The 24,929-nt window shown below is 42.1% G+C and overlaps 1 protein-coding gene across 1 annotated transcript in view; it reads right to left on the reverse strand.

Annotated features, from left to right (window-relative positions):
• Positions 1-1,287: 1,287 nt before the first annotated feature.
• si:dkey-181m9.8 (E3 ubiquitin-protein ligase lubel) overlaps positions 1,288-24,929 on the reverse strand; it is a 103,280-nt gene continuing 79,638 nt past the window's right edge. Inside the window, exons 19-23 of the mRNA XM_068031682.1 lie at positions 20,326-20,439; positions 19,021-19,078; positions 18,286-18,382; positions 12,794-12,962; positions 1,288-2,762 (exon numbers count right to left, since the gene is read on the reverse strand). Coding sequence (XP_067887783.1) covers positions 2,700-2,762; positions 12,794-12,962; positions 18,286-18,382; positions 19,021-19,078; positions 20,326-20,439 — 501 coding nt within the window. The 3' untranslated portion in view covers positions 1,288-2,699. The remainder of the gene's footprint in view (positions 2,763-12,793; positions 12,963-18,285; positions 18,383-19,020; positions 19,079-20,325; positions 20,440-24,929) is intronic.

A 24,929-nucleotide genomic window follows, 5' to 3' on the forward strand; every position in this document is an offset into this window, starting at 1 on the left:
TTATTGAATGACCAAAACTGGTTTTGTGTTGTAATTACGAGACAATCTCATCTGATATGCTACATTTGAATGTAATTGCCCAGTGAACTAACACAGGGAAAAAATGCTCCAGTTGCCCTCTTCCAGCATAGGACTTTATAATTTCATCCATGTAGCAACAATGCTAATGTTGCAAAGCAATCCAGCAGATGTGAATTGCTTTGAGCCATCATGAGAATTATGATAAACTACAATCCAAGTGGAAGTTTTTAAATTTTCTGGCTCGTGCCCATATAAAAAGTTATGCTTTTTCAACTATTCACCTACTAGATCTTGAGATTCTTTCAAAGATTTGCTTTACAAGCAAACCTGTAGTTTTTTTTTTATCCAGATGGATGAGCTAGCAGGGGCTGAATGGCACTGCTTGGAATATCTACACTATGATGAGGGTTGTCTACATTTTCCAGTTATGACACTTGATCCTTTTTTGCAAATATGGGTTTTGTTACGACCAGGTGAGAAAGGTGTCTAGGGGTCTTTTACTTTCTTTACCTGGTCTTATTGTAACAGGGTTTGATTTTTAAACACACTGTTCACAGCTTTCCAATTATAAGGCAAAGAAATGAGCATAAACAGGCTTTCTTCTGTTTAAAGGAGAAAAGTGAAATTTATTAAACGGTAAACTCTAATACGGTTAATGCCTATGCATATATGATGCTGGCCTTGCCAGTGACACCCACATCATGAAAGAATACAAAAAAGCGTGGCTATTAATAGATCTTGGTCTTTAACTTTAGAAATTATATACTAATGAGGTTAACCACATTAAATTCATTTAATTCAATTAATTAATAAAAGTCTGAATTGAAAATAATGATGCCATTGATTGTTGTAAAAACTCATCTGGTTTACTAATGTCCTTGAGGCTGTCTTTACCTGGTCTGGTTTACATGTGACTCCAGACCCACAGCAATGTGGATGACTCATAACTACTCTCTGAAATGGCCGAGCAAGCCACTCAGTTGTCAAGGGCAATTAGGGATGGGCAACAAATGCTGGCCTTGCCAGTGACACCCACATCCATGAAAGAATACAAAAAAGCGTGGCTATTAATAGATCTTGGTCTTTAACTTTAGAAATTATAGACTAATGAGGTTAACCACCAGTCCCAGCCATAAAATCTAAACAAGATCAAATAAAGTAAATAAATGCATATAGAACGGAGTTGCCTAAATTTTGCAGATTGAATAAAACATACAGGGTGTGTATAATGGACAGCTTCGCAATAGGGTAATTAACACACTGGGATAAAAATATTAAAAGTTTTATTTTTTTAAAATCATAATCAGGTGGTTATGATCACAAGATTAACCTTCCATAGGAGGACACAAACAACTTCAAAAATATAAAAGCTGTAACAAATTAGAGTGACAGAAGGGCAAATAACTTAAATCGGAACAACGTGCAAAATCACTCAAGCAGCAAGTTTGAAATCTTCCCATGCTCTAAATCCATATGTCAACTGTAAGATTTATATATAAGCAGGACAGAAATCAATCCTGATTGGCTCAAATCCCCTTTGCTAAATTTAGAAAGAAAAATGGACAAAAACTGAAGTTCAAATGTTGCCAAGGACCTCAATAGACATGAGTGTAGAGCACAGAATTGAGTCTAGTGTTGTAGCCCCATCTACAACTCAAGCACATGTATGGTGAGGCTTTGCACTGGCAGTGGAGCCTTGTAATTTCTGCCATTATTTGTAAAATTATTCTCATGGTTATTTACTATAATGCAACCAAATAGCTGATTTTTTTCTTTAAAAATTATACCACTAAAATTACATGACATTAAAAAGTGTAAACTGTGAAAAATATTACATTTCCCCACTGTTTCGTAAAAATATGTACAAAAAGATTTTTTCTGAGGGCTGCCTTCAGTTCTGCCATATTCCCGGAGATTCCTTACTTCACCTGGGCATCACTATAGTGTCCTGAAAAACACATTCCATGAGCCAATCACTGCATTGACATTCCCCTGATGTTATGACACATTTGCACAGGAGCAGGCTCTGCTGCTGCAGTCCCTCAGTTGCATGTCATTGCTGTGCCACACATTGTTAAGCCTAACTGCATGCCAAATCCCAATCTTTTCTCTCATACACTCAAAGTGGTGCCTGCTCCAAACTAGCTACTCCATTTTCTCACCTTAGCCAAAGAACTTGGGAATGATTATTTTTTTCCCACTCAGAGGGTGGTGGGAGTCTGGATTTCACTGCCTCAAAGCGTGATAAATGCGATGAGGGCTTCTGCCTCTAAGAAAACATTTGGTTATGCACTTGAGGTGTCGTAACCTACAGGGTTACAGACCAAGAGCTGGGAAGTGAGATTAGATTGGATAGCTGTTTTTCCACTGGCAAGGACATGATTGGCCAAATGGCCTCCTTCTGTGCCATAAATCTTTGTTTCTATGAAAGATTTGTCCGTGAGCAATGCCACAGGAAATCAACCAGTGCTTAAACATAATTGACAAGTAATGACTAAAACAAATAAAAGTAAATATATTCTTAACAAGATTGATCTTGACATAAAGCATTTTCACAGTAAGTTGCAGCACAGACACAATGGACTGAATGGCCTCTTTCGGTGCTTCTATGTTTAAAGTCTCTATGTTCCGGGATATATCTGCTTCTCATTAGATATCTGACTGATGGAAGCAAATGATCATGAACTCTTGTCAAAAACAGTTTTTTGTTGATTGTCCAGCTTTAGTTCATTCATTATTTTCTGTTAAAAGTAAAGCAGATAACATATGTTAGTTTCACATTATGAAACTGTATGCGTCAGTTGCTGGTCAATACAGTAAATGACTTGAATGTGTTAACTTTGAACAAAATGCCTTTCTCTGATACCCAAGAACTCAAAAATAAATTTATTTAGGTATCACCCAGGACCCATTTAAGCATGTAACTGCATGATGAAAGACTCACTTAAATTCCAACAACATTCAACAGAATTCACAAAATTGTTGCTAATATTCTTTTTTAAACTTTATTTTTAGTTTGGTCTTAAGCTGTGCAGTTTATGTCTGCCTTTTCCAAAACCCTATTCTTTAATTCTCATTTAATTTGATTCAGTGGATTTAGTGCCACCAGATGAATGTTTAAATTGGTAAATATTAATCTGAAATGACAGATGAATGGTTCTAAATAGGCATTTGTTCACCCTCTCCAAATTGAACAAAGTTAAACAAAACACATGATGTGAGGGGCATATCTACACCTGCTGTCAATCAGTTTCGCCTTGCTAAGAATTTCTCAATACTGCTGCTTCACATTGTGCAACCCCACTAAGAAAAAGAGGTCATCAAACCAAGAGTAGGAGTGATCCCTGGAGAATCAATCTATTTTGTATTGAGGACTAATTCCCAAAACTTATGCTGCTCATTGAGACTTTGGACCTGAAAACTTGCAAAAGCCTATGAGGAGTGATCCCACTGGAATTTCTGGAATCAGGAAGTTTGAAAAAAAAAACAGGTGCTGATGTTAATATGGGTGCATCTTGAGCACCTACTAGAGGGCAGCAGAATAAAATATGCTCCTGGGAAGTCATTTTCACTTTCAAAGTCTGGTGATCTTAAAATTGGCAGCCCTCCTTAGGAGGAAACTGATTTCAAACTTCAGAAATGCTTCAGACTAAGACCCAGTCCCTTAAACCCACTTCTATCATTCACAGTGTCATGCCTAGTAAAGACATATCATATATGTTCCTACTTTTAAGATATAAACTTTATTCAATGTAGACTCTTTGAAATTGACTTTTCCTTTTTAAAAAAAGGACAATGTGCTGCAAAATGGCCGAAGGTCAGATGACCTGACCTGTGGATTCAAACATTGACCCAGTGTCCTAAAAGGACAAAAGAATACATTCCAGACTAAGAGGTGTCGACTATACCCATCTTGAAACCATCAAGAGACCTTCCTGAATTGAATGGATTTCTTCTGAGTCTACGAACATACGAATTAGGAGGAGTAGGCCACTTGGCCCTTCGAGCCTGCTCCACCATTCAATAAGTTCATGGCTGAACTGATTACTCCACATTTCCACCTACCCCCGATAACCTTCCAGTAAACACATCATAACAGAATACTAAAAGCAAAATACTGCGGATGCTTGAAATCTGAAATAAAAAAAGACATGGCTGGAAAAGCTTAGCCGGTCTGGCAGCATCTGTGGAGAGAGAAGCAGAGTTAACGTTTCAGGTCAGTGATCTTAATAAAAGGTCAGTGACCTGAAACGTTAACTCTGCTTCTCTCTCCACAGATGCTGCCAGACCTGCTGAGTTTTTCCAGCACTTTCTGTTTTTATAGCAGAATGATACTCATCCAGACATTAATAGAAAGCCATGAATTCCACATCCTGGTCATTATGTGGTCACACCAGGGGAGAAGGCGATGTGTCAACTAACAATTACTAATTTGTGGACAGATCCAGCCTAAACAAGAAGAAGCCCTACTGCTATTCCTACACTTCAACTTGGTATAGCAGAGGACTGAAAGTGACCGCCACCTCCCCAGTCTGAAATCTTAACCACCAGAAATCTACAACACTTGAACAATTTCAGGACTACAAATACCCAGGCTGGCACCCTTAAAAGAGACTGTCCTACTTAGATGATTCACCAGGTTTACCGTAAACCACAAACACCTACCATACCTTGAATCTTCTATCTATCTTCTTGAGGGTGCATGCAAGAATGAATGCATGCATGAGTGATGTTGCGAACATTTCGGGAAATGAATATTTTTCAATCAATAGTTAATCTTGTGTTTTAAACGTAGAAGAAATCCTGTTATTTGTCTTGTTTATTTGACCCTAGAATCACAGAAAGTTTGCGGCACAGAAAGAGGCCACTTGGCCCATCGTGTCTGTGCCAGCCGAAAAACAATCCACCCATTCTAATCCCACCTTCCAGCATTTGGTCTGTAGCCCTGTAGATTACAGCACTTGACATGCATACCCAGACTATTTTTGAATGAGTTGGGGGTTTCTGCCTCAATTACCCTTTCAGGCAGTGAGTTCCAGGCCCCCATCACCCTCTGGGTGAAAAATAAATTTCCTCATCTCCCCTCTAATCTTTCTATCAATCATTTTAAATCTATGCCCCCTAGTCACTGACCTCTCTGCTAAGGTAAACAGACCCTTCACCTCCAGTCTAGCCAGGCCCCTCAAAATTTTGTACATTCCAACCAGATCTCCCCTCAGCCTTCTCAGTTCCAAGGAGAACAACCCCAGCCAATCAAATCTTTCCTCATAGCTGCATTTTTCCAGTCCTGGCAACATCCTTGTAAATCTCCTCTGTACCCTCTCTAGTGCAATTACATCCTTTCTGTAATGAGGTGACCAGTACTACACAGTATTCAAGTTGTGGCTTAACCAATGATTTATACAGTTCCAGCATAACCTCCCTGCTCTTATATTCTATACCTCGGCTAATAAAGGAAAGGATTCCAAATGTCTTCTTAACTACCTTAATCGACCTGTCCTACTACCTTCAGGGATCTGTGGACATTCACTCCAAGGTCTCTCACTTCCTCTACACTTCAGTATTTTGCCATTAACTGTGTATTCCTTTGCCTTGTTTGACCTCTCCAAATGCATCACCTCACACTTCTCTGGGTTGAATTCCATTTGCCATTTTTCTGCCCATCTGACCAGACCATCAATATCTTCTTGCAGTCTACAGCTATCCACCACATGGCCAATCTTTGTGTCATCTGCAAGCTTCTTGATCATGCATGCGCCCTACATTTACGTGCAAATCATTAAAATATACCACAAAAAGCAGGGGACCCAGTACTGAGCCCTGCGGAACGCCACTGGAAATAGCTCTCCAGTCGCAAAAACACCCGTCTACAATTACTCTTTGTTTTCTGCCACTGAGCCAATTTTGTATCCACCTTGCTACATTTCCCTGGATCCCATGGGATTTTATTTTCTTAACAAGACTGCCATGTGGGACCTTGTCAAAAGTCTTGCTAAAATCTACGTAGACCACATCAACTGCACTACCCTCATCTATCTGGTTACTTCTTCAAAAAGTTCAATCATGTTGGTCAGACAAGATCTTCCCTCAACAAATCCATACTGACTACCCTTGATTAATCTGTGCCCTTCTAAGTGACAGTTTCTCCTGTCTCTTGGAATTCATTCCAATCATTTGCCCACTCCTGAGATTAGACTGACTGGCCTGTAAATATTCGGTCTATCCTTCGCTCCCTTTTTAAACAGAGGTAAAACGTTAGCAGTCCTCCAATCCTCCGGCACCACACCTGTATCCAGTGAGGACTAGAAAATAATGGTCAGACCTTCCAATATTTCCTCTCTTGCTTCTTTTAACAGCCTGGGCACATTTCATCTGGCCCTGGTGATTTATCAACTTTCAAGGATGCTAATCCCATTAATACTTCCTCTCTATGTTTATCACATCCAATACTTCACACCCACATCTTCCTTAACTACAGATCTGCATCATCCCCCTCTTTTTTGAAGCCAGATGCAAAGTATTCACAACATCTTCTGCCCCTACACACAGATTACCTTTTTGGTCTTTTATGGGCCCTACTCGTTCATCAGTTATCCTCTTACTTTTAATGTAAAAATAAGCATTCAGGGACTAACATAATTTTAAACAAAACATGACTGTGGTCAGGGGGTTAGGAGGTGAACAGTGGGAACCACCCACACCCCTTGCCACCTGTCTGTAACAACAGGTACTGGATTTTGCCAGCATACAGTACGTCAGTGCTACGATCAGGTGAGAAAGGGGTCCCTCTCAGCCTTCACCTGGTCTTACCGTAACAAGGTTTAAACAAACCGTGTTTCTAGCTCCCCCTTGGTGAATCTTTGTTCACTACCTTCCAATTATAATGCAAAGAAACCAGCACAAACAGGTTCTCTTAGGTTTAAAGAAGAATGGTTTAAATTTATTAAACTTAAAACTCTAATTTGGTTAACGCCCATGGATACACAACGCACCCATGCTAGCATGCATACATGATACACACATGCAGATAGAGACAGAAAAGAGCAGAAGAAAATAAAGTGGAAAGGTTTGAGGCAATCTCTGAAGAGGGTTTTTGTTACAGCTCTTTGAGCTCACTGCAGAATCCTTGATTGTAGGTAGATCTTGCTCTTCGTTGGGGCCCAGTACTCTTCTTAAGCCTTTGGTCACTGCAGGAGACCTTTCTCTCTTATGGTTCTTGTGTCTTCAGTGGATTTGGATTTCCGCGAGAAAGAGAGGGAACATACAGACAGGAGAGGTCTTCTTCAGTCCAGGAGCATACTGCAGTCTCTCTGTTCAAAAACTCTTTGTACAATTCAGAAAAACCAGGTTGCCAAGCAGGCTAGTCACGTGACCAACTGGTCTGACCATATCTGTTTGTGAATTCGGCCATTCCAGCAGTCACCCTGAAATTTGAGCTTCCTCACCTTCAATGTCTGTTGCTCAAAGTCCATTGTGGGTTAAATTGGATAAGGGAACTAACGTCTTTGTCTCCACAAGCACTGTCTGTTAATATGCACTTGTCTTTCCAGCCAAGGGCCTGGTGATTTATTTTTTAAACAAGTCCTTTCTTCACTTCAACAACAGTTTTTAAATCAATGTTCATATGACAAAATTAATGTGCCTCACTCTTGGCAGGTGGAGGGTCTGCACGACAGGTGCACAGAACTGTGAACAGCAGGAAATGATTATGATTAGAGATACAGCACTGAAACAGGCCCTTCGGCCCACCGAGTCTGTGCCGAACATCAACCACCCATTTATACTAATCCTACACTAATCCCATATTCCTACCAAACATCCCCACCTGTCCCTATATTTCCCTACCACCTACCTACACTAGTGACAATTTATAATGGCCAATTTACCTATCAACCTGCAAGTCTTTTGGCTTGTGGGAGGAAACCGGAGCACCCGGAGAAAACCCACGCAGACACAGGGAGAACTTGCAAACTCCACACAGGCAGTACCTGGAATCGAACCCGGGTCCCTGGAGCTGTGAGGCTGCGGTGCTAACCACTGCGCCACTGTGCCGCATCTGGCAGGTGATGGTATCCACCTTTCGTCTAACGTGCCAGATCTCCCTGGAACTTCCACATGTCCCATGGAAGAATTCCCTGGTTATGACCCATCATTACCAGGCATTCTAGTCACTTTCTGCCAGACTTCTGCCCCAAGTATGTTGTTGGACATGAGGAAATTTTAGGTCCTTATATCACTGAAAATAATACACAGCAGGGCCAATTTTCCAAATATGTGCCCGCAGTTAAAAAGAGGTCTTGAAAAGGTATTGAGGTGAGGGAAGTTGATGCTGTGGAGCGGATCATTCAGGCATCAAGCACTTCCAATTCAGCTGTTGCATAGCTGGATGCAGAGTAAAGCTCTTGTTACACTTTCCCCAATGATTTGCTTCAGCCTGAATCTCAGAAGAGCAACCCCTACAGTGTGGCACCTATTCCATTTCCCACACCAACCATCCTTAGGTCAGTCACATTTACAAATGAGGCACAGTTTTGGGATGTACACCCATGCCAACTAGAAAATGGATTGAGAAATCTCTAATGCATTTCTCATCGGATGTTTAAGGCCAGCAGTCAGAAGGGACTTCAATTTCATCAAGCTGGGCTAGATTAGAATTCAAAATATGGATGTGAATGGCCAGTGTCTAACCCACTGTGACATGCTGTTTCATTGATGAGATATTTTTGAAGCTGGGGAGAGTTGCAGCAAAGCAAGAGGAGGAATGGGAGGGCAAAACTGGAGGAGATTTCAAAGGTAGGGTGAGGCGAGGCCATGAAAGGATTTATGAAAAAAGGCAAGAAGCCCATGGAGGTTGTTGAAGGTAGAGGTGATGGTAAAAATGATGCAGATAGATGAGATTGAATTGCAAACATGGTCCTCAGGAAGCTGGTGGAGTGTGTTGGGAAAGTTTTTTTTTTAGTAACGAAACCTTCCGTAAGAGTTTCAGTGAATATGTAGCTGAGGTCAGGCCAGAGGTGAAAATAAACAGTCTTGGGGTTTTATGCTCAGCCCAGGGTTGAACAGTACATTGAGGTTGTGCACCACTGGATTTAACCTCAGCAAGCCACCAAGTTTAGGGAGGCCGGTGGGGGTGTGGGATAGGGTTGGAGACAAAAATAGTTTTTTTTTTACAGGAGCCCAGTAAGATGGATGAAGTATTTTAGATTTTCAGCATCTGCAGTATTTTGCTTCTGGATGAAATTTCCATTGCTCTAATGAAGAAAATTCTGAATTCTCCATGGTTTGATGTCAAATGGCCAGTAATGGTAACAGTGGAAATGAGGAGCTTGGTGGAGAGGTATAGCTAGGTATCATTTGCATGCATATGGAAACTGACCTCATGCCTGTGTTTAAATGCATCTAAGCTGCAACATGCAAATGAGGAAAAGAAACCAAGGATAGAACCTTCTTTTTTTTTCATTCATGGGATGTGGGCATCGCTGGCTAGACCAGCATTTATTGCCCATCCATAATTGCCCTTGAGAAGGTGGTGGTGAGCTGCCTTCTTGAACCGCTGCAGTCCTTGTGAGGTAGGTACACCCACAGTGCTGTTAGGAAGGGAGTCCCCGGATTTTGACCCAGCGACAGTGAAGGAACGGCGATATAGTTCCAAGTCAGGATGGTGTGTGACTTGGACGGGATCTCGCAGGTGGTGGAGTTCCCATGCATCTGCTACTCTTGTTCTTCGAGGTGGTGGAGGTCGTGGGTTTGGAAGATGCTGTCTAAGGAGCCTTGGTGCGTTGCTGCAATGCATCTTGTAGATGGTACACACTGCTGCCACTGTGCGTCGGTGGTAGAGGGAGTGAATGTTCGTGGATGGTGTGCCAATCAAGCGGGCTGCTTTGTCCTGCATGCTGCCGAGCTTCTTGAATGTTGTTGGAGCTGCACCCATCCAGGCAAGTGGAGAGTATTCCATCACACTCCTGACTTGTGCCTTGTAGATGGTGGACAGGCTTTGGGAAGTCAGGAGGTGAGTTACTCGCTGCAGGATTCCTAACATCTGACCTGCTCTTGTAGCCATGGTATTTATATGGCTACTCCAGTTCAGTTTCTGGTCAATGGTAACCCCCAGGATGTTGATAGTGGGGGATTCAGCGATGGTAATGCCATTGAATGTCAAGGGGAGATGGTTAGATTCTCTCTTGTTGGAGATGGTCATTGCCTGGCACTTGTGTGGCGCAAATGTTACTTGCCACTTATCAGCCCAAGCCTGGATATTGTCCAGGTCTTGCTGCATTTTTACCCGGACTGCTTCAGCATGTGAGGAGTCGTGAATGGTGCTGAACATTGTGCAATCATCAGCGAACATCCCCACTTCTGACATTATGATTGAAGGAAGGTCATCGATGAAGCAACTGAAGATGGTTGGGCCTAGGACACTGCCCTGAGGAACTCCTGCAGTGATGTCCTGGAGCTCAGATGATTGACCTCCAACAACCACAGCCATCTTCCTTTGCACTCGGTATGACTCCAACCAGCAGAGTGTTTTCCCCCTGATTCCCATTGACTCCAGTTTTGCTAGGGCTCCTTGATGCCATACTCGGTCAAATGCTGCCTTGATGTCAAGGGCAGTCACTCTCACCTCACCTCATGAGTTCAGCTGTTTTGTCCATGTTTGAACTAAGGCTGTAATGAGGTCAGGAGCTGAGTGGCCCTGGCGGAACCCAAACTGAGCGTCACTGAGCAGGTTATTGCTAAGCAAGTGCTGCTTGATAGCACTGTTGATGACACCTTCCATCACTTTACTGATGATTGAGAGTAGACTATTGGGGCGCTAATTGGCCGGGTTGGACTTGTCCTGCTTTTAGTTTACAGGACATACCTGGGCAATTTTCCACATTGCCGGGTAGATGCCAGTGTCATAGCTATACTGGAACAGCTTGGCTAGGGCCGCGGCAAGTTCTGGAGCACAGGTCTTTAGTACTATTGCCGGAATATTGTCAGGACCCATAGCCTTTGCAGCATCCAGTGCCTTCAGTCGTTTCTTGATATCACGCGGAGTGAATCGAATTGGCTGAAGTCTGGCATCTGTAATGCTGGGGACTTCAGGAGGGGGCCGAGATGGAGCAATAAGCATGCAGAGGTAGGAGAAATATCTTTCCAGGAGACGTGTTGACTACCTTAGGACAGGCAGGATTGGAACCAGTCAAGCCAGGTCCCTGGTTTGAATTAAACAAAAACAAAAAAATGCTGGAAACACTCAGAATCTATTGAAAAAGGGAAAAAGTTAATGTTTGAGGTATAACATTTTGTCAGAACTCTTAACTTGACAAAGAGTTATATCGAAAACATTAACTGTTTTCCTTTCTTTACAGATGCTGCCTCACTTTCCGAGTGTTTACAGTATTTACTGTATTTGTTTCAGATTTCCAGCATCAGCAGTATTTTTCTTTTTGTTCTCTGTTTTACCTCTCGCATGTGCTAAGGTAACAAATCTCAGTCAGGGAGAAGCTGGCATTTATATGTACAGGAATAGAATACAAAGGGGCTGAAGTCATGCTTGAGCTATACAAAGCTCTGGTGAGACCACACCTGGAGTACTGCAAGCAGTTCTGGGCACTACACATTAGGAATGATATACTGGCTTTCGAGGGATTGCAGCATACATTTACCAGAATGATACCTGAACTCTTAGGATTAAATTTCAAGGAGATATTACACAAACTAGGGTTGCATTCCCTACAAAGTAAAAAATAAGGGATGATTTGGTCAAACTTTTTAAGATATTAAGGGGAACAGATAGGGTAAATGGAGAGAAATTATTACTGTGGGTTAGGGAATCCAGGATTAGGGGGTATTCTCTAAAAATTAGAGGCAGACCTTTCACAAATTAAATTTGGAAATACTTTTTCACACAAAGCGTGGCACAAGTTTGGAAATCTCTTCCACAAACAGCAATTGATGCTACATCCATTGTTAAATTTAAATCTGCGATTGATAGATTTCTGTTAAGCAAAAGTATTAACAGAAATGTGGCAAAGGCGGGTTATGGTCGCAGATCAGCCATGATCTTATTGAATGGCGGAACAGGTTTGAAAGGCTAAATGGCTTACTTCTGTTCCTATGTTACGCTACTCTATTATAATTGAGCATGCTTTACCTGGGATAGGAAGAAACTAAGTCAGTCAGGGTTAGTTATTTGATAGTATCCTGTGATTCTGCCGTAAAATGTGGTAAACTAAGGTGAAAAGAGGATAATGCTTAGCTCGGATAATGTCTTCTGTGGTCAAACAGCCCACTAAGACTCACTGTCTAGATCTAATAATGACCAATCTGAATAATGGCCAAAGGTCAAATAACAGAGTTGTTGGACCAGAACCAAACAGCAGCCTGCACCTTCTTGAAAGATGAAAGTGGGAGGAAGCGAAACAGAAAGAGCAGTGAAGTGTTACTTGGGGAGAGAAATGCATGGTGCCTAATAGCAGCCAGCCCACAAATTCAGAGTCAAAATGAAACTGAAAGGCAAGTCAGAAGATGTAAAGTTAGTACAAGTAAAAAGAAAGTGAAGGAAACTTATATAGAATTGACGAGGAAAAGAAAAGTGAGTAATAAAAAGGAAACTAAATATCATGTATTATTGTGCAGAGGCAATAGCTGAGTGTAAACATAAACACTGTGCAGAATTGTCTGGTTCAATTTTAGCTATGTAATATATTAAAAGATAATATTTTGCTAGCCAATGCATTTAATTGTACCCAGGAGTTAATTTTATTTGATATTTTTGATAACTTACAATTCTTAGTCTTTGTGTAAATTGTTCTTCCTGTTCATCCACATGTTGGTTAGGGCTAGTGACACCCCAGCGTTGTAGTTCAGTTAACATTTCCTCCTTGCTGTATAGTATAGCTGGGTCCAAAGAATTTTTATTGATAAGTTCCACCAAAAACTGTTTAAAATGGATTCTGAAATAAAGATAAGAGACTTGTGTCAAATAAAGGTCTTTGAACACATTTATTGATAAATCTTTATATTTTTCTCAAGTATAGTTTGAAATGGTGAAAATTGAATAGATATACTTTGTTAAAATAAAATAGCCCAAGACGACAATGAACAAGTTTGTCAGTTTTAGTTTGGTTAGGTATCAGTTTGAGAGAGTAAATACTGTTCATTAGAAATAAAATGCAAACATTTCCAAGTTAAAATTAATTGTAAGAGTAGTTCTAATGTTTAAAAACTGCATGTTTTGAGACAATGACTATGGTAAGAGCAGCAACATAAACATCTCAGTGCTTTACAAAGTGAGAGGTGGATGCTGGGCAGGAGAGGAGGGCAGGATACTAATGATATCAAGGGATATGGGGATAATGTGGGAAAGTGGCATTGAGGTAGATGATCAGCCATGATCTAACTGAATGGCAGAGCAGGCTCGATGGGCTGAATGGCCTACTCCTGTTCATATGTTCCTAAGTTCTGGAGACTAGATGAACTGATTTTGAGAAAGTATTTCAAAATGAAGGGATATAATGAATAAAAGATGTGTAGGGAAAAAGCTATAATCCAGAATTAGACATGTGGAGGCTGTGTCTGCAGCATATGGCTGTAAAATATAATGAACATTCTTCTTTTCTTCTTCTTTGGCCGCCTTGTCTTGATAGACAATGGGTAAGCGCCTGGAGGTGGTCAGCAGTTTGTGAAGCAGCGTCTGGAGTGGCTATAAAGGTAAATTCTAGAGTGACAGACTCTTCCACAGGTGCTGCAGATAAAATTGGTTGTCAGGGTTGTTACACAGTTGGCTCTCTTGCGCTTCTGTCTTTTTTCCTGCCAACTGCTAAGTCTCTTCGACTCGCCACACTTTAGCCCCGCCTTTATGGCTGCACACCAGCTCTGGCGATCACTGGCAACTGACTCCCACGACTTGTGATCAATGTCACAGGACTTCATGTTGCGTTTGCAGATGTCTTTAAAGCAGAGACATGGACGGCCGGTGGCTCTGATACCAGTGACGAGCTCGCTGTACAATGTGTCCTTGGGGATCCTGCCATCTTCCATGCGGCTCACATGGCCAAGACATCTCAGGCGCTGCTGGTTCAGTAGAGTGTATATGCTGGGGATGTTGGCCGCCTCGAGGACTTCTGTGTTGGAGATACGGTCCTGCCACCTGATGCCAAGAATTCTCCGGAGGCAGCGAAGATAGAATGAATTGAGACATCGCTCTTGGCTGACATACATTGTCCAGGCTTCGCTGCCGTAGAGCAAGGTACTGAGGACACAGGCTTGATACACCCGGACTTTTGTGTTCCGTGTCAGTGTGCCATTTTCCCACACTCTCTTGGCCAGTCTGGACATAGCAGTGGACGCCTTTCCCATGCGCTTGTTGACTTCTGCATCGAGAGACAGGTTACTGGTGATAGTTGAGCCTAGGTAGGTGAACTCTTGAACCACTTCCAGAGCGTGGTCGCCAATATTGATGGATGGAGCACTTCTGGCATCCTGTCCCATGATGTTCGTTTTCTTGAGGCTGATGGTTAGGCCAAATTCATTGCAGGCAGCCGCAATCCTGTCGATGAGTCTCTGCAGACACTCTTCAGTGTGAGATGTTAATGCAGCATCGTCAGCAAAGAGGAGTTCCCTGATGAGGACTTTCCATACTTTGGTCTTCGCTCATAGACGGGCAAGGTTGAACAACCTGCCACCTGATCTTGTGTGGAGGAAAATTCCTTCTTCTGAAGACTTGAACGCATGTGAGAGCAGCAGGGAGAAGATGATCCCAAACAGTGTACTTGCGAGAACACAACCCTGTTTCACGCCACTCAGGATAGGAAAGGGGTCTGATGAGGCGCCGCTATGCTGAATTGTGCCTTTCATATTGTCATGGAATGAGGTGATGATACTTAGTAGCTTTGGTGGACATCCGATCATTTCTAGTAGTCTGAAGAGACCACGTCTGCTGACGAGGTCAAAGGCTTTGGTGAGATCAATGAACGCAACGTAGAGGGGCATCTGTTGTTCGCGGCATTTCTCCTGTACCTGGTGAAGGGAGAACAGCATGTCAATGGTGGATCTCTCTGCTCAAAAGCCACACTGTGCCTCAGGGTAGACACGCTCAGCCAACTTCTGGAGCCTGTTTAAAGTGACTCGAGCGAAGACTTTCCCCACTATGCTGAGCAGGGAGATTCCACAGTAATTGTTGCAGTCACCGCGGTCACCCTTGTTCTTATAGAGGGTGATGATCTTGGCATCGCGCATATCCTGTGGTACTGCTCCCTCGTCCCAGCACAGGCAAAGCAGTTCGTAGAGTGCTGAAAGTATAGCAGGCTTAGCACTCTTAATTATTTCAGGGGTAATGCCGTCCTTCCCAGGGGTTTCTCCGCTGGCTAGAGAATCAATGGCATCACTGAGTTCCGATTTTGTTGGCTGTACGTCCAGCTCATCCATGACTGGCAGAGACTGGGCTGCATTGAGGGTGGTCTCAGTGACAACATTTTCCCTGGAGTACAGTTCTAGGTAGTGCTCCACCCAGTGGTCCATTTGCTTGCGTTGGTCAGTGATTGTGTCCCCTGATTTAGATTTGAGAGGGGCGATCTTCTTGATGGTTGGTCCAAAAGCTCTCTTAATGCCATCATACATTCCTCTGATGTTTCCGGTGTCAGAGGCCAGCTGAATATGAGTGCATAGGTGTTGCCAGTAGTCATTTGTGCAGCGCCTGGCTGTTCTTTGTGCAGCGCTTCTGGTTGCTTTAAGTGCTATGGATGTTAACTTGCTGGGGGCTTTCTTGTAGTTCAGCAGTGCAATGCGCTTAGCGTCTATGACAGGTTCCAGCTCTTCAAAGTGAGATTGAAACCAGTCTGCATTCTGCTTCACACGTTTGTCATAGGTGGTCATTGCTGAGTCATAGATGGCGTCTCTGATGTGGGCCCACTTGGTCTCTGCATCCCCTGTAGGAGTGTTTTGAAGGGCTTTTTCAAGTGAATTTAGAAACATATGTAACAGCTGTGGATACGAAATTCTGCTCGTGTTGATGCGCAGGCAACCCTTCTGCTTGGAGTGATGCAGCTTCTTTGGTTTGAGTCTAACCTTGCTGCACACCAGGGAGTGGTCGGTGTCGCAGTCCGCACTGTGGAAGCTGCGTGTGATTTGAACACTGTTTAAAGAAGCTCGCCTTGTAACGATGAGGTCCAGATGGTGCCAAAGACGTGATGTTGACATTAGAACATAAGAAACAGAAGCAAGAGTAGGCCAATTGGTCCTTTGAGCCTACTCCGTCATTCAATATGATCATAACTGATCTACCTCAATTCCACCTTCCTGCACCATCCCCACATCCATTAATTCCCTTACTATCCCAAATTCTATCTATCTCGGTCTTAAATATATTCACCAATGGAGCATCCACAATCCCCTGGGGTGCAGAATTTCAAAGATTCACAGCCCTTGATAGAAGAAACTTCTCTCCATCTCAGTCCTAAATGGCAAATCCCTTGGTTTGAGACCGAGCCACGTAAAGTGATATTAGGCAGATGGCCAAAAACTTAGTTAAAGAGGTTGGTTTTAAGAAGCATCTTAAAGGAAGAAGAGTCGGAGAGGTTGAGGGAGGGAATTTGGGCCAAGGCAGCTGAAGGTGTGGCCACCAATGGTGGAGCCATTAAAATGGGAATGCTCAAGAGGCTAGAATTAGATAAACGCAGAGATCTCGGAAGATTGTGGGGCTGGAAGAGATATGAGATAGACAGGGGCAAGGCCATGGAGGGAGTTGAAAACAAGGATGAGAATTTTAAAATTGAGGCATTGCTTGACTGGGCACCAATGTAGGTCAACAAACACAGGGGTGATAGGTGAATGGGACTTGGTGCGAGTAAGGGTATAAGCAGCAGAGTTTAGGATGACCTTAACTTTATGCAGGGTAAAAAGTGGGAGGTCAAGCAGGAGACAGTTGTAACAGTCAAATCTACAGGTAACAAAGGCATGAATGAGGGTTTCAGAGGCAGATGAGTGGACACAGGAGCAGATGGGCAATGTTACGAAGATGGAAACAGGTGGCCTTTGTGCTGGTGTGGATATGTGGTTGGAGGCTCATCTTGGGGTCAAATATGACACGTTTGCGGCCTCCTTGCATTCTCCCACTTAACTTTGTATTGTCAGCAAACTTGGACACATTACATTCAGTCCCCTTGTCTAAGTCATTTATACAGATTGTAAATAGCTGCAGCAAAAGCACTGATCCTTGCGGTACTCCACTAGTTACATCCTGCCTAGCCCAAAATGACCCATTTATTCCTCCCCTCTGTTTTCTGACAATCCTCAATCCATGCTAATACGCCTAATCCTGTTAGCCCTAATTTTGTATAACAACTTCTTGGTACCTTATCAAATGCTTTTTGAAAATCTAAATACACATCCACAGATTCTGCCTTATCTACCTTGCTAGTTACTACCTCAACTGGAAGAAGTGTGCCATAAGATCTTTTATGTCGATCTGAGAAGGCAGATGAGGGCTCAGTTTAATTTTTCATCCAAAATTGCGACACCTCTTGACAGTGCGGCACTCCCTCAGTCCTGCACTGAATTGTCAGCCTAGATTATGTGCTCATCTCTGGAGTAGACTTGAACCCGAGACCATCTCATTAAAAGGCAAGGGACTACCACTGAACTGAGAGTATTTATTTTGAAATACCCAGGTTTGAGTATCATTGAAAGTTATGAGGTTCATCTCTGTACCTCACTGTGCAGCTTCAAGTTGAATTTTGATAATGCCAGCTAATTTTTTCACGACTCTTATGAGCACCCAATCCAGCATCAATTTTTCTAATTCACCTCCTGTGTGCCTCAGGTCTTCACACTTAGTACCCACTCAGATCTCATGGCACTACTTCCAGTTTCCTGGCCAACATCTATCCTTCTGCCAACATCACTAAAACAGATTATCTGGCCATTTATCGAATTGCTGTGGGATCCTGTTCATGCAAAGTGTTGCTGGCTTTCCCTGCAGTTTATTACAATAAACAGGGCTCAACAAAACAGGAAATAACAGGGGAATGCAGAGTTCAGTCTCCTGTGTAAGCAACATTGATACATGATTAAGTGTAATGCATAGAGAAAAAAAGCCTATGCCATCATATTTGGGACTGACTTGGGGTATATTAGAAATATTAGAATCATTACAAATGAACTAATGTTAAGCTTTTAGTACTGTTTTCAATAGGTCGGAGGTACTATAGTTGCCTCAGATAATTACCATCTTTAACATACTCAAGTTCAGAGAAATGCTAAGATTATCATTTCACTTACTTGCAGAAGCCCAAGTAGCCTTTAACTGAAGGGTGTCCACACTGTTCATCTTTCAGACCATGTGAGGTTTCTTTCTGCTCCATAACCTTACATTTACCTAAAGCAGCACAGTATATATCATGGAGAAAAAGCTTTGCAATTCACTGTTGAAGATTACATTTGTTAACATTTAAAGAAAAAGCTGGATTAAATTCTATTGCCCCATTACCACTGGATGCAGCATAAATGCAAATAGGATTTTTAATTTCACGCACAAAGCTTAATTTGATATTATGGGCGCTTCACATAAATCCACATGAAATTATTGAGTTGTCGTTTACATGTAAATCCAGATGATCCAAAAAAACTTTCTCTGTTACAATTGAAAATATCAGTATTACATTATCACTATACTGCTTTTAGGGCAACAATATCTGTGTTGCTAGGTCACAATCTGCCAAATGTTAAAATATGATTTCACAAAAATTAAAAGGTGATTTTTCCTTTCTCCATAGTTCTGTGGTAAAAAAGATTCTGCAGAGCTACTACTGGGGTTGAAAGCAACGATTTAAATTCTGTCAGTTGTATAGTTTAGCATGTGCGTATATAGATACATATATAAAACAACAGCGACTCTATGCTCAACTACATGTAAGCAACACCGAGCTACTCAATGTCAAAGGGCATCCATGATAACGGGTGCAGATACTCATATGCAGTATACCATCCCCATTATTAAAAGATAATAGTTATTACCTTCCACTTGTCCTAGACTGTTATCTGATAAAAAGGCAGTCAAGGAAATATGCTCTGTCTGTATAAAAGGAAATTACACATTAAGAAAGTGCCGACAGAATACAAATTGTTTTGGTATTACATAAATTATAATGGCTTGGATTTTGCGGGTGAGGTTTTTGATGGTGAACTGTCAGCGTTCGCTGTTATTACCCCTCTGAGTGCAATGTCAGGATTTAGCACAAGTTCAGATTAATGCAGCAGTCTTGATGTTGCAGTCTGTCATTCACTGCTTAAGCAAAGGGTTCTCTGTGCAACCCTACCTGCCCAGAGCCAGCAATTATTGAAATCAGTTGATATGGTGAGAACCTCCCCTTTTCTGCTCTCAAATCGTTTTTAGAAACCCCATAAAAAGTAACACATTGTTCAATCAGATCTGGCCCTGAAAGAATATGTTTTTGTGTGGTGCTGTTAAATTGTCTCCATTATAATTAATTACTAGATTTTTAAAATTACATTTTTAAACAAGTTTTTTCATGATATTTTATTCAGCTTCTACCTTCACCCCATGTGTATGTCGTAATCTTTATTTTGCTCTCTGTAAAAAGTGATCTAATTTTAGTGCTTTCCTGGTTGGTTGTATGAGAACTCTTTTATATGACTGGCTGCTTGGACAGTTTGATGACATCACTGCAACTCCACATTGGGAATCCCCATTAAACAACACTATAACTCACTGCACAGCAAGAGGAGGTAAAGTTCTCACCACAGAAATCGCTAGATCTCTTAGCGAGGCTTTCTTTGAGGTCAGCGGGGAGTGCCCTTGCTTCACAGCTGACCACAAAATCCAGTATGACTCAAGATTAATATAACTATAGATGGGTCAGCTTTCACTATAAAACTGGCTAATCTGTTTTTAAAAAATGTTAACATACTCATAAACATTGTCCTATGAGAGCAACTTTCTCCCCCTCATATACAAATCCTCTACTTCAAGTCGATGTGGAGTTATGACAATCCACTGACTCCGTGACAAAGTCTGTCTGCAAGAAATTCCACAGGGAGCTTCCCAGATCAGCAGCTGACCTGGCATGATCCATTATGAATTAATTACTGCTCCTACCAGTTAGGGCTTTTTCTGATGTTAACCACCATAACTAATGGTGGGCTTGCAGTGGGGGCGGGAATAGAAGTGGAAATCAAGGAGTAGTTTGTATTGGAAGTCCTCCCTCCACGACAATGTTCACTCTTGTTGAATTATTTGAAATGCATTTAAATCAAGCACTCTAGGCAGGATAGAACATCAAGATATCAGCTAGGACTCACATGTAATAGTTTCTGCAGCCGTTCCACACTCCAGTCTCTGAGGTGATAGAAACAGTCCCGGGGATGATGTGCGTGCAAACCCATTGTTTGGCAGTTACTCATGAAGGTACAAGCCTGTTGTAATCAAACGCATTTAAAATAATGTTTGCATAATTATATAAAGGAAGGAGGTTCTATTATCTGGCTGTAGCTATTAGCAAAGGACGCACAGAAACTGGAGTAGCTGCTCAAGCCTGTTCTGCCAGTCAGTGAGATCATGGCTGATCTGCAATCTAACTCCATACACCTGCCTTTGCTCCATATCTCTGATTAACAAAAATCTATCAATCTCAGATTTAAAATTAACAACTGATCTAGCATCAATTGCTGATTATGCAAAGTAAAAATCTTTCAACGTTATATCAAAAAGGATCAATGAGCGAAAGAAAATTAAAAGGGAAATAGCTGAGACGAAGCCAGTTCTCAGAGAAAACTGATCATAGAATAGAAGATAGTGGAGGTGGGTTTGGGCATAGATACTGTAAATCAGCACCCGACCAAGAAAAGACAGTACTGGGAACCATGGAATGAATTAAATCTACATAAAGATTTTATTTACACAAATTAAATCCCATCATGTCAAGTTGTGAAACTGAATTGGAATAAATCTGGTAATTTGTGGTTTGTTACCAGAATGAAAATGACTACAAAAACTTCTGGATTATCATAGAAGTCCAAGTAGAGCATTAATATCCTTCCGAGAAGGGAACCTGGCACCCCGATCTGGTCAAACCTACATGCTATTCCAGTCCCACACTATGAGCAATATTTTACGCTCTCCCCAGTCGCAAGTTTGAAGGTGGGGATGGCATTTAATCGGGTGGCGAATGGGGACCTCGCTACCTTCCCGCCTGAACCCCGATTGACACCTCTTCAGCAGGAGCGTAAATCTGGAAGGACACTAATTTTTTTCTATTTAAATGTTGTTTATATCTTAGTAGTGTTTAAGAAATCAGCTTTTCTAATTAAACAGTTAATTTGTTGATCTAAAGACACCCGGTTTGGTTAGCCTCATTCGGGGGTTAATAGATGGTCAATTTGAGTCATAGAGTCGTACAGCATAGAAACAGGCCCTTCGGCCCACCGCATCCATGCCAACCATAATGCCTATCTATACTAATCCCACCTGCCTGCATTAATTCCATATCCCTCTATGCCTTGCTCATTCAAGTACCTGTCCAGATGCCTCTTAAATGTCGCCACTGTTCCCCTGCCTCCACCACCTCCTCTGGCAGCTCATTCCAGATACCCACTACTCTTTGTGTGAAAAATTTATCCCTTTGATCCCCTCTGGTTTTCTTTAATTTGGAAAGTTTAACATGTTAGGCGATCTGTGGAGGGACGGGGCTGAAATCAACAGGGCGTTTCTCCCACCGCAATCAGAATCATATATTTTTATTAGGGGGCTTTATCTTGAGCAGTCAGTCTTAACAGTATGCCATCAAGAAGCCTCAAGCTAAATTGAGGTCAATGGGAGTTAAGGGAAAAATCCTGCAGTGGGTGCAGTTATGCCCAGCACAAAGGAAGATAGCTGCAGTTGACAGAGATCAACCAAAAATCATCAGTCCTAGAACTTCATTGGAATCTCTCAGCTAAGTGTCCTGATCCCAATCATTTTTGCCTGTTTCAACAATGACCTTCCTTTCATCATAAGGTTAGGAGGGGGGCTGTTTGATTATGGTCCACATTATCCATCTCCATTTGCAATTCTTCTGATAGCAAAGCAGTCTATCCCAGCCTATAGCAGGACCTAGAAAATATCCAGGTTTGGGCTGACAAGTAAGATAAGAGCATAAAAAATAGGAGTAGGCCATTTGGCCCCTCAAGCCTGTTACACCAATCAATATCATGGCTGATCTGACTGTGGCCTCACTTCCACTTTCCTGCCTGCCCCCCCATAACCCTCGACGCCCTTATAAATCAAAAATCTGTCTAACTCAGCCTTGAATATATTTAATGACCCAGTCTCCACTGCTCTCTCGGAAAGAGAATTCCAAAGATTTAACAATCCTCTGAGAGAAGAAATTCCTCCTCATCCCTGCCTTCAAAAGGAGACCCCCTATTTTTAAGATTCCTCCATGAGGGGAAACATGGCAGGAAACATTAACGCTACAAAATTGCATGATAATGATCACCTCAAACAAGAGAAAACCGAGTGATTTCCCTTAGACCTTTTATGTCAGTATCATTGCCGAGTTCCCTAGAGTCACCAGAAACTTAAAAGGACCAGCCATATTAATACCATTGGTTCTAGCAGGGAAGAGGCTTTGTACTCTGCAATGAATTGCTCACCGCCTGACCTCCCAAAGCCTTTCCACTATTTGCAAGTCCTAAGGCACAAGGAATATGATGGAATACTCAACCTTTGGTTGGAAGTGTGTAGCCACAACAACATTGAAGAAGGTTGACAATACAGCACAAAGCAGTTCGCGTGATTGATGTCTTGCCACTGGACTTAACATCTAGCTCCTCTGTCACTGGTGCAATATGTCTGCAGCATATACCACTGATAGCATACTGGGCAACAACTAACAAAGGTTACTTCAAAAACATCTCTCAGCCCCTGCAACCTCTACCACGAAGAGTCAAGAGCAGGAATGTCATAGCAGCACTATCACCTATTAGTTCTCCTCCAAATCACATGCAATCCTGATGTGGACATTTATATTGTCATTCCTTCCTCATCATTGGGGTAACATCATGCAACACTCTACTTACCACAATTGCTGAAGCAATATCTCTGCAAGTACTGCAATAATTCAAGAAGGCAGCCCATCACCACCTTTGCATGTCAAATAAAATTGGGTAATAAATGTGGTATGTACCCACATCTTATGAACACATTATAAAAAAAGAAATTGCTATTTTGCTAGCTCTTCCACCTATGTGTAGTATGCCTGTCTGCACCATAGAGCTGTAGTTTCCCCTAGCTTCAAGAAAGGCAAAACTAGCAGTACTGCTGTCAGGCAGCATTATCTCCCCAATCCCATCTCTGAGTGATGTTGGAACAAATAGAAGGCAGATGCAAGAAATGCTCGTGTCACCTTGCAACTGAATTTATGTTAGTATAGGAAAAGGGCAAAACCTGCTGGAATCAGATCCTATCTCAAATTCTGATTCCCTGCCTTTCATATGTCCTTACACTGTCCTCCTAAGCCCAGGAACTTCAGGGTTATAATGTTAAGCATGCAGGATAAACATATCCAGAATCAGCAAGCTCACTCTTATTGAACAATTATGACTTCAAATGCATTAATGAGAAATGAGATGTGAAATAAAGAGGAAAAATAACCTTTACAAATCCCACAGGGAGAAAGGGGAAGGGGATTCATTGAGGCGAATATTAAAAATATGTAGAAACATGTTTAAAGCAGAACCAGAGGGACAAAGCGAAACCTAGAAAAAAAGCATAGTTGCAGCTTTCTTGCAAAATTGGCTGAAATTATTTTAGTACTTCAGTCAGAGAACAGTCATAGAGGTGAAAACCATAAAAAATGCAAACAGATTTCAAACAGAAGAGCATAAGATAATAAACATCCTTAATTATTACTTTCGCTCAAGTATTCCCTAAAGACGACATGAGCAATATACTGTTCGCAAGCAGAGATGACTGCGCCAAAATTAATGCACAGACTTCCGAAAGGCATTTGACCAAGTTCCACATGAAATTTAGTTAAACAGAAAGTTGTGGGAATTCAAGGCCCTGGACACAGGCCACAGGTAAGCGAAAGAGGGAGAGGTTTCATGGGGTGAAGGTCGCAATGGAGGGGATTGTAGTGGGGGGGGGGGGGGGGTGGAGGTGGGGGGGAGGTCAGCAGCAAGGGCAGGGGTTGGCTCTCAGCAGGCCCCCACCACCTTTCCCGATACCGGGTGCCTTGTTCAGGCACTAAGTGCCTTTTAATGAGGGACCCTCTCCACCCCGAAGCTACAGGCCTGCCTGCCGCTAGGTTAATTCCAGCTGTGATGAGATGAGGCCATGAATTGGGCATTAACTGCCCACTTAAGGGCCTCAATTGGCAGTGGGGCGGGAAGGCCATTCATGGGCCTTCCCGCCCCGGACTTTATTTGGGTTGAGGCAGGAAGGTGGTGGAGTCCATGTCACCACCATCACAACTAATGATATGCTTTTCCCGCCTCCAAACCCAATGCGAGGGAGAACATAAAATTCCCCGCCCCCCACTGGGTGTGAAACAGGCTAATGAATTATTTATTGTTTACAAGCTACAGAAAAGCAAAATCAAAATCCAGCTCACTATGATTTTACTTACCTTTTGCCTTTTTTAGAAAAAACTTCTGTGAATACACTTTGCTTTAAAAAACAACTTTTAAAAGTAACTGCTTTTCTTTCCAAATCCTACTTCTAAGAAACTGATCAAAAGACCTCTTAAAATGCGATAGCCTCCTGCATCTGTAATTATCTTATGGTTCTGTGATTATCAATTTTGAAATATAAAGGGAGCAGAGCAAGCAACGAGTTGTTAATATTAGCTTTATTTTCAGGATGGTACTGAGCAGAGGTCAGCATGTTCCCAACATAGGGAAGATGACAATGACAATAACATGGT

The sequence above is a fragment of the Heterodontus francisci genome, chromosome 5 (genome assembly GCF_036365525.1).
Source record: "Heterodontus francisci isolate sHetFra1 chromosome 5, sHetFra1.hap1, whole genome shotgun sequence".
Taxonomy (NCBI): Eukaryota; Metazoa; Chordata; class Chondrichthyes; order Heterodontiformes; family Heterodontidae; genus Heterodontus; species Heterodontus francisci.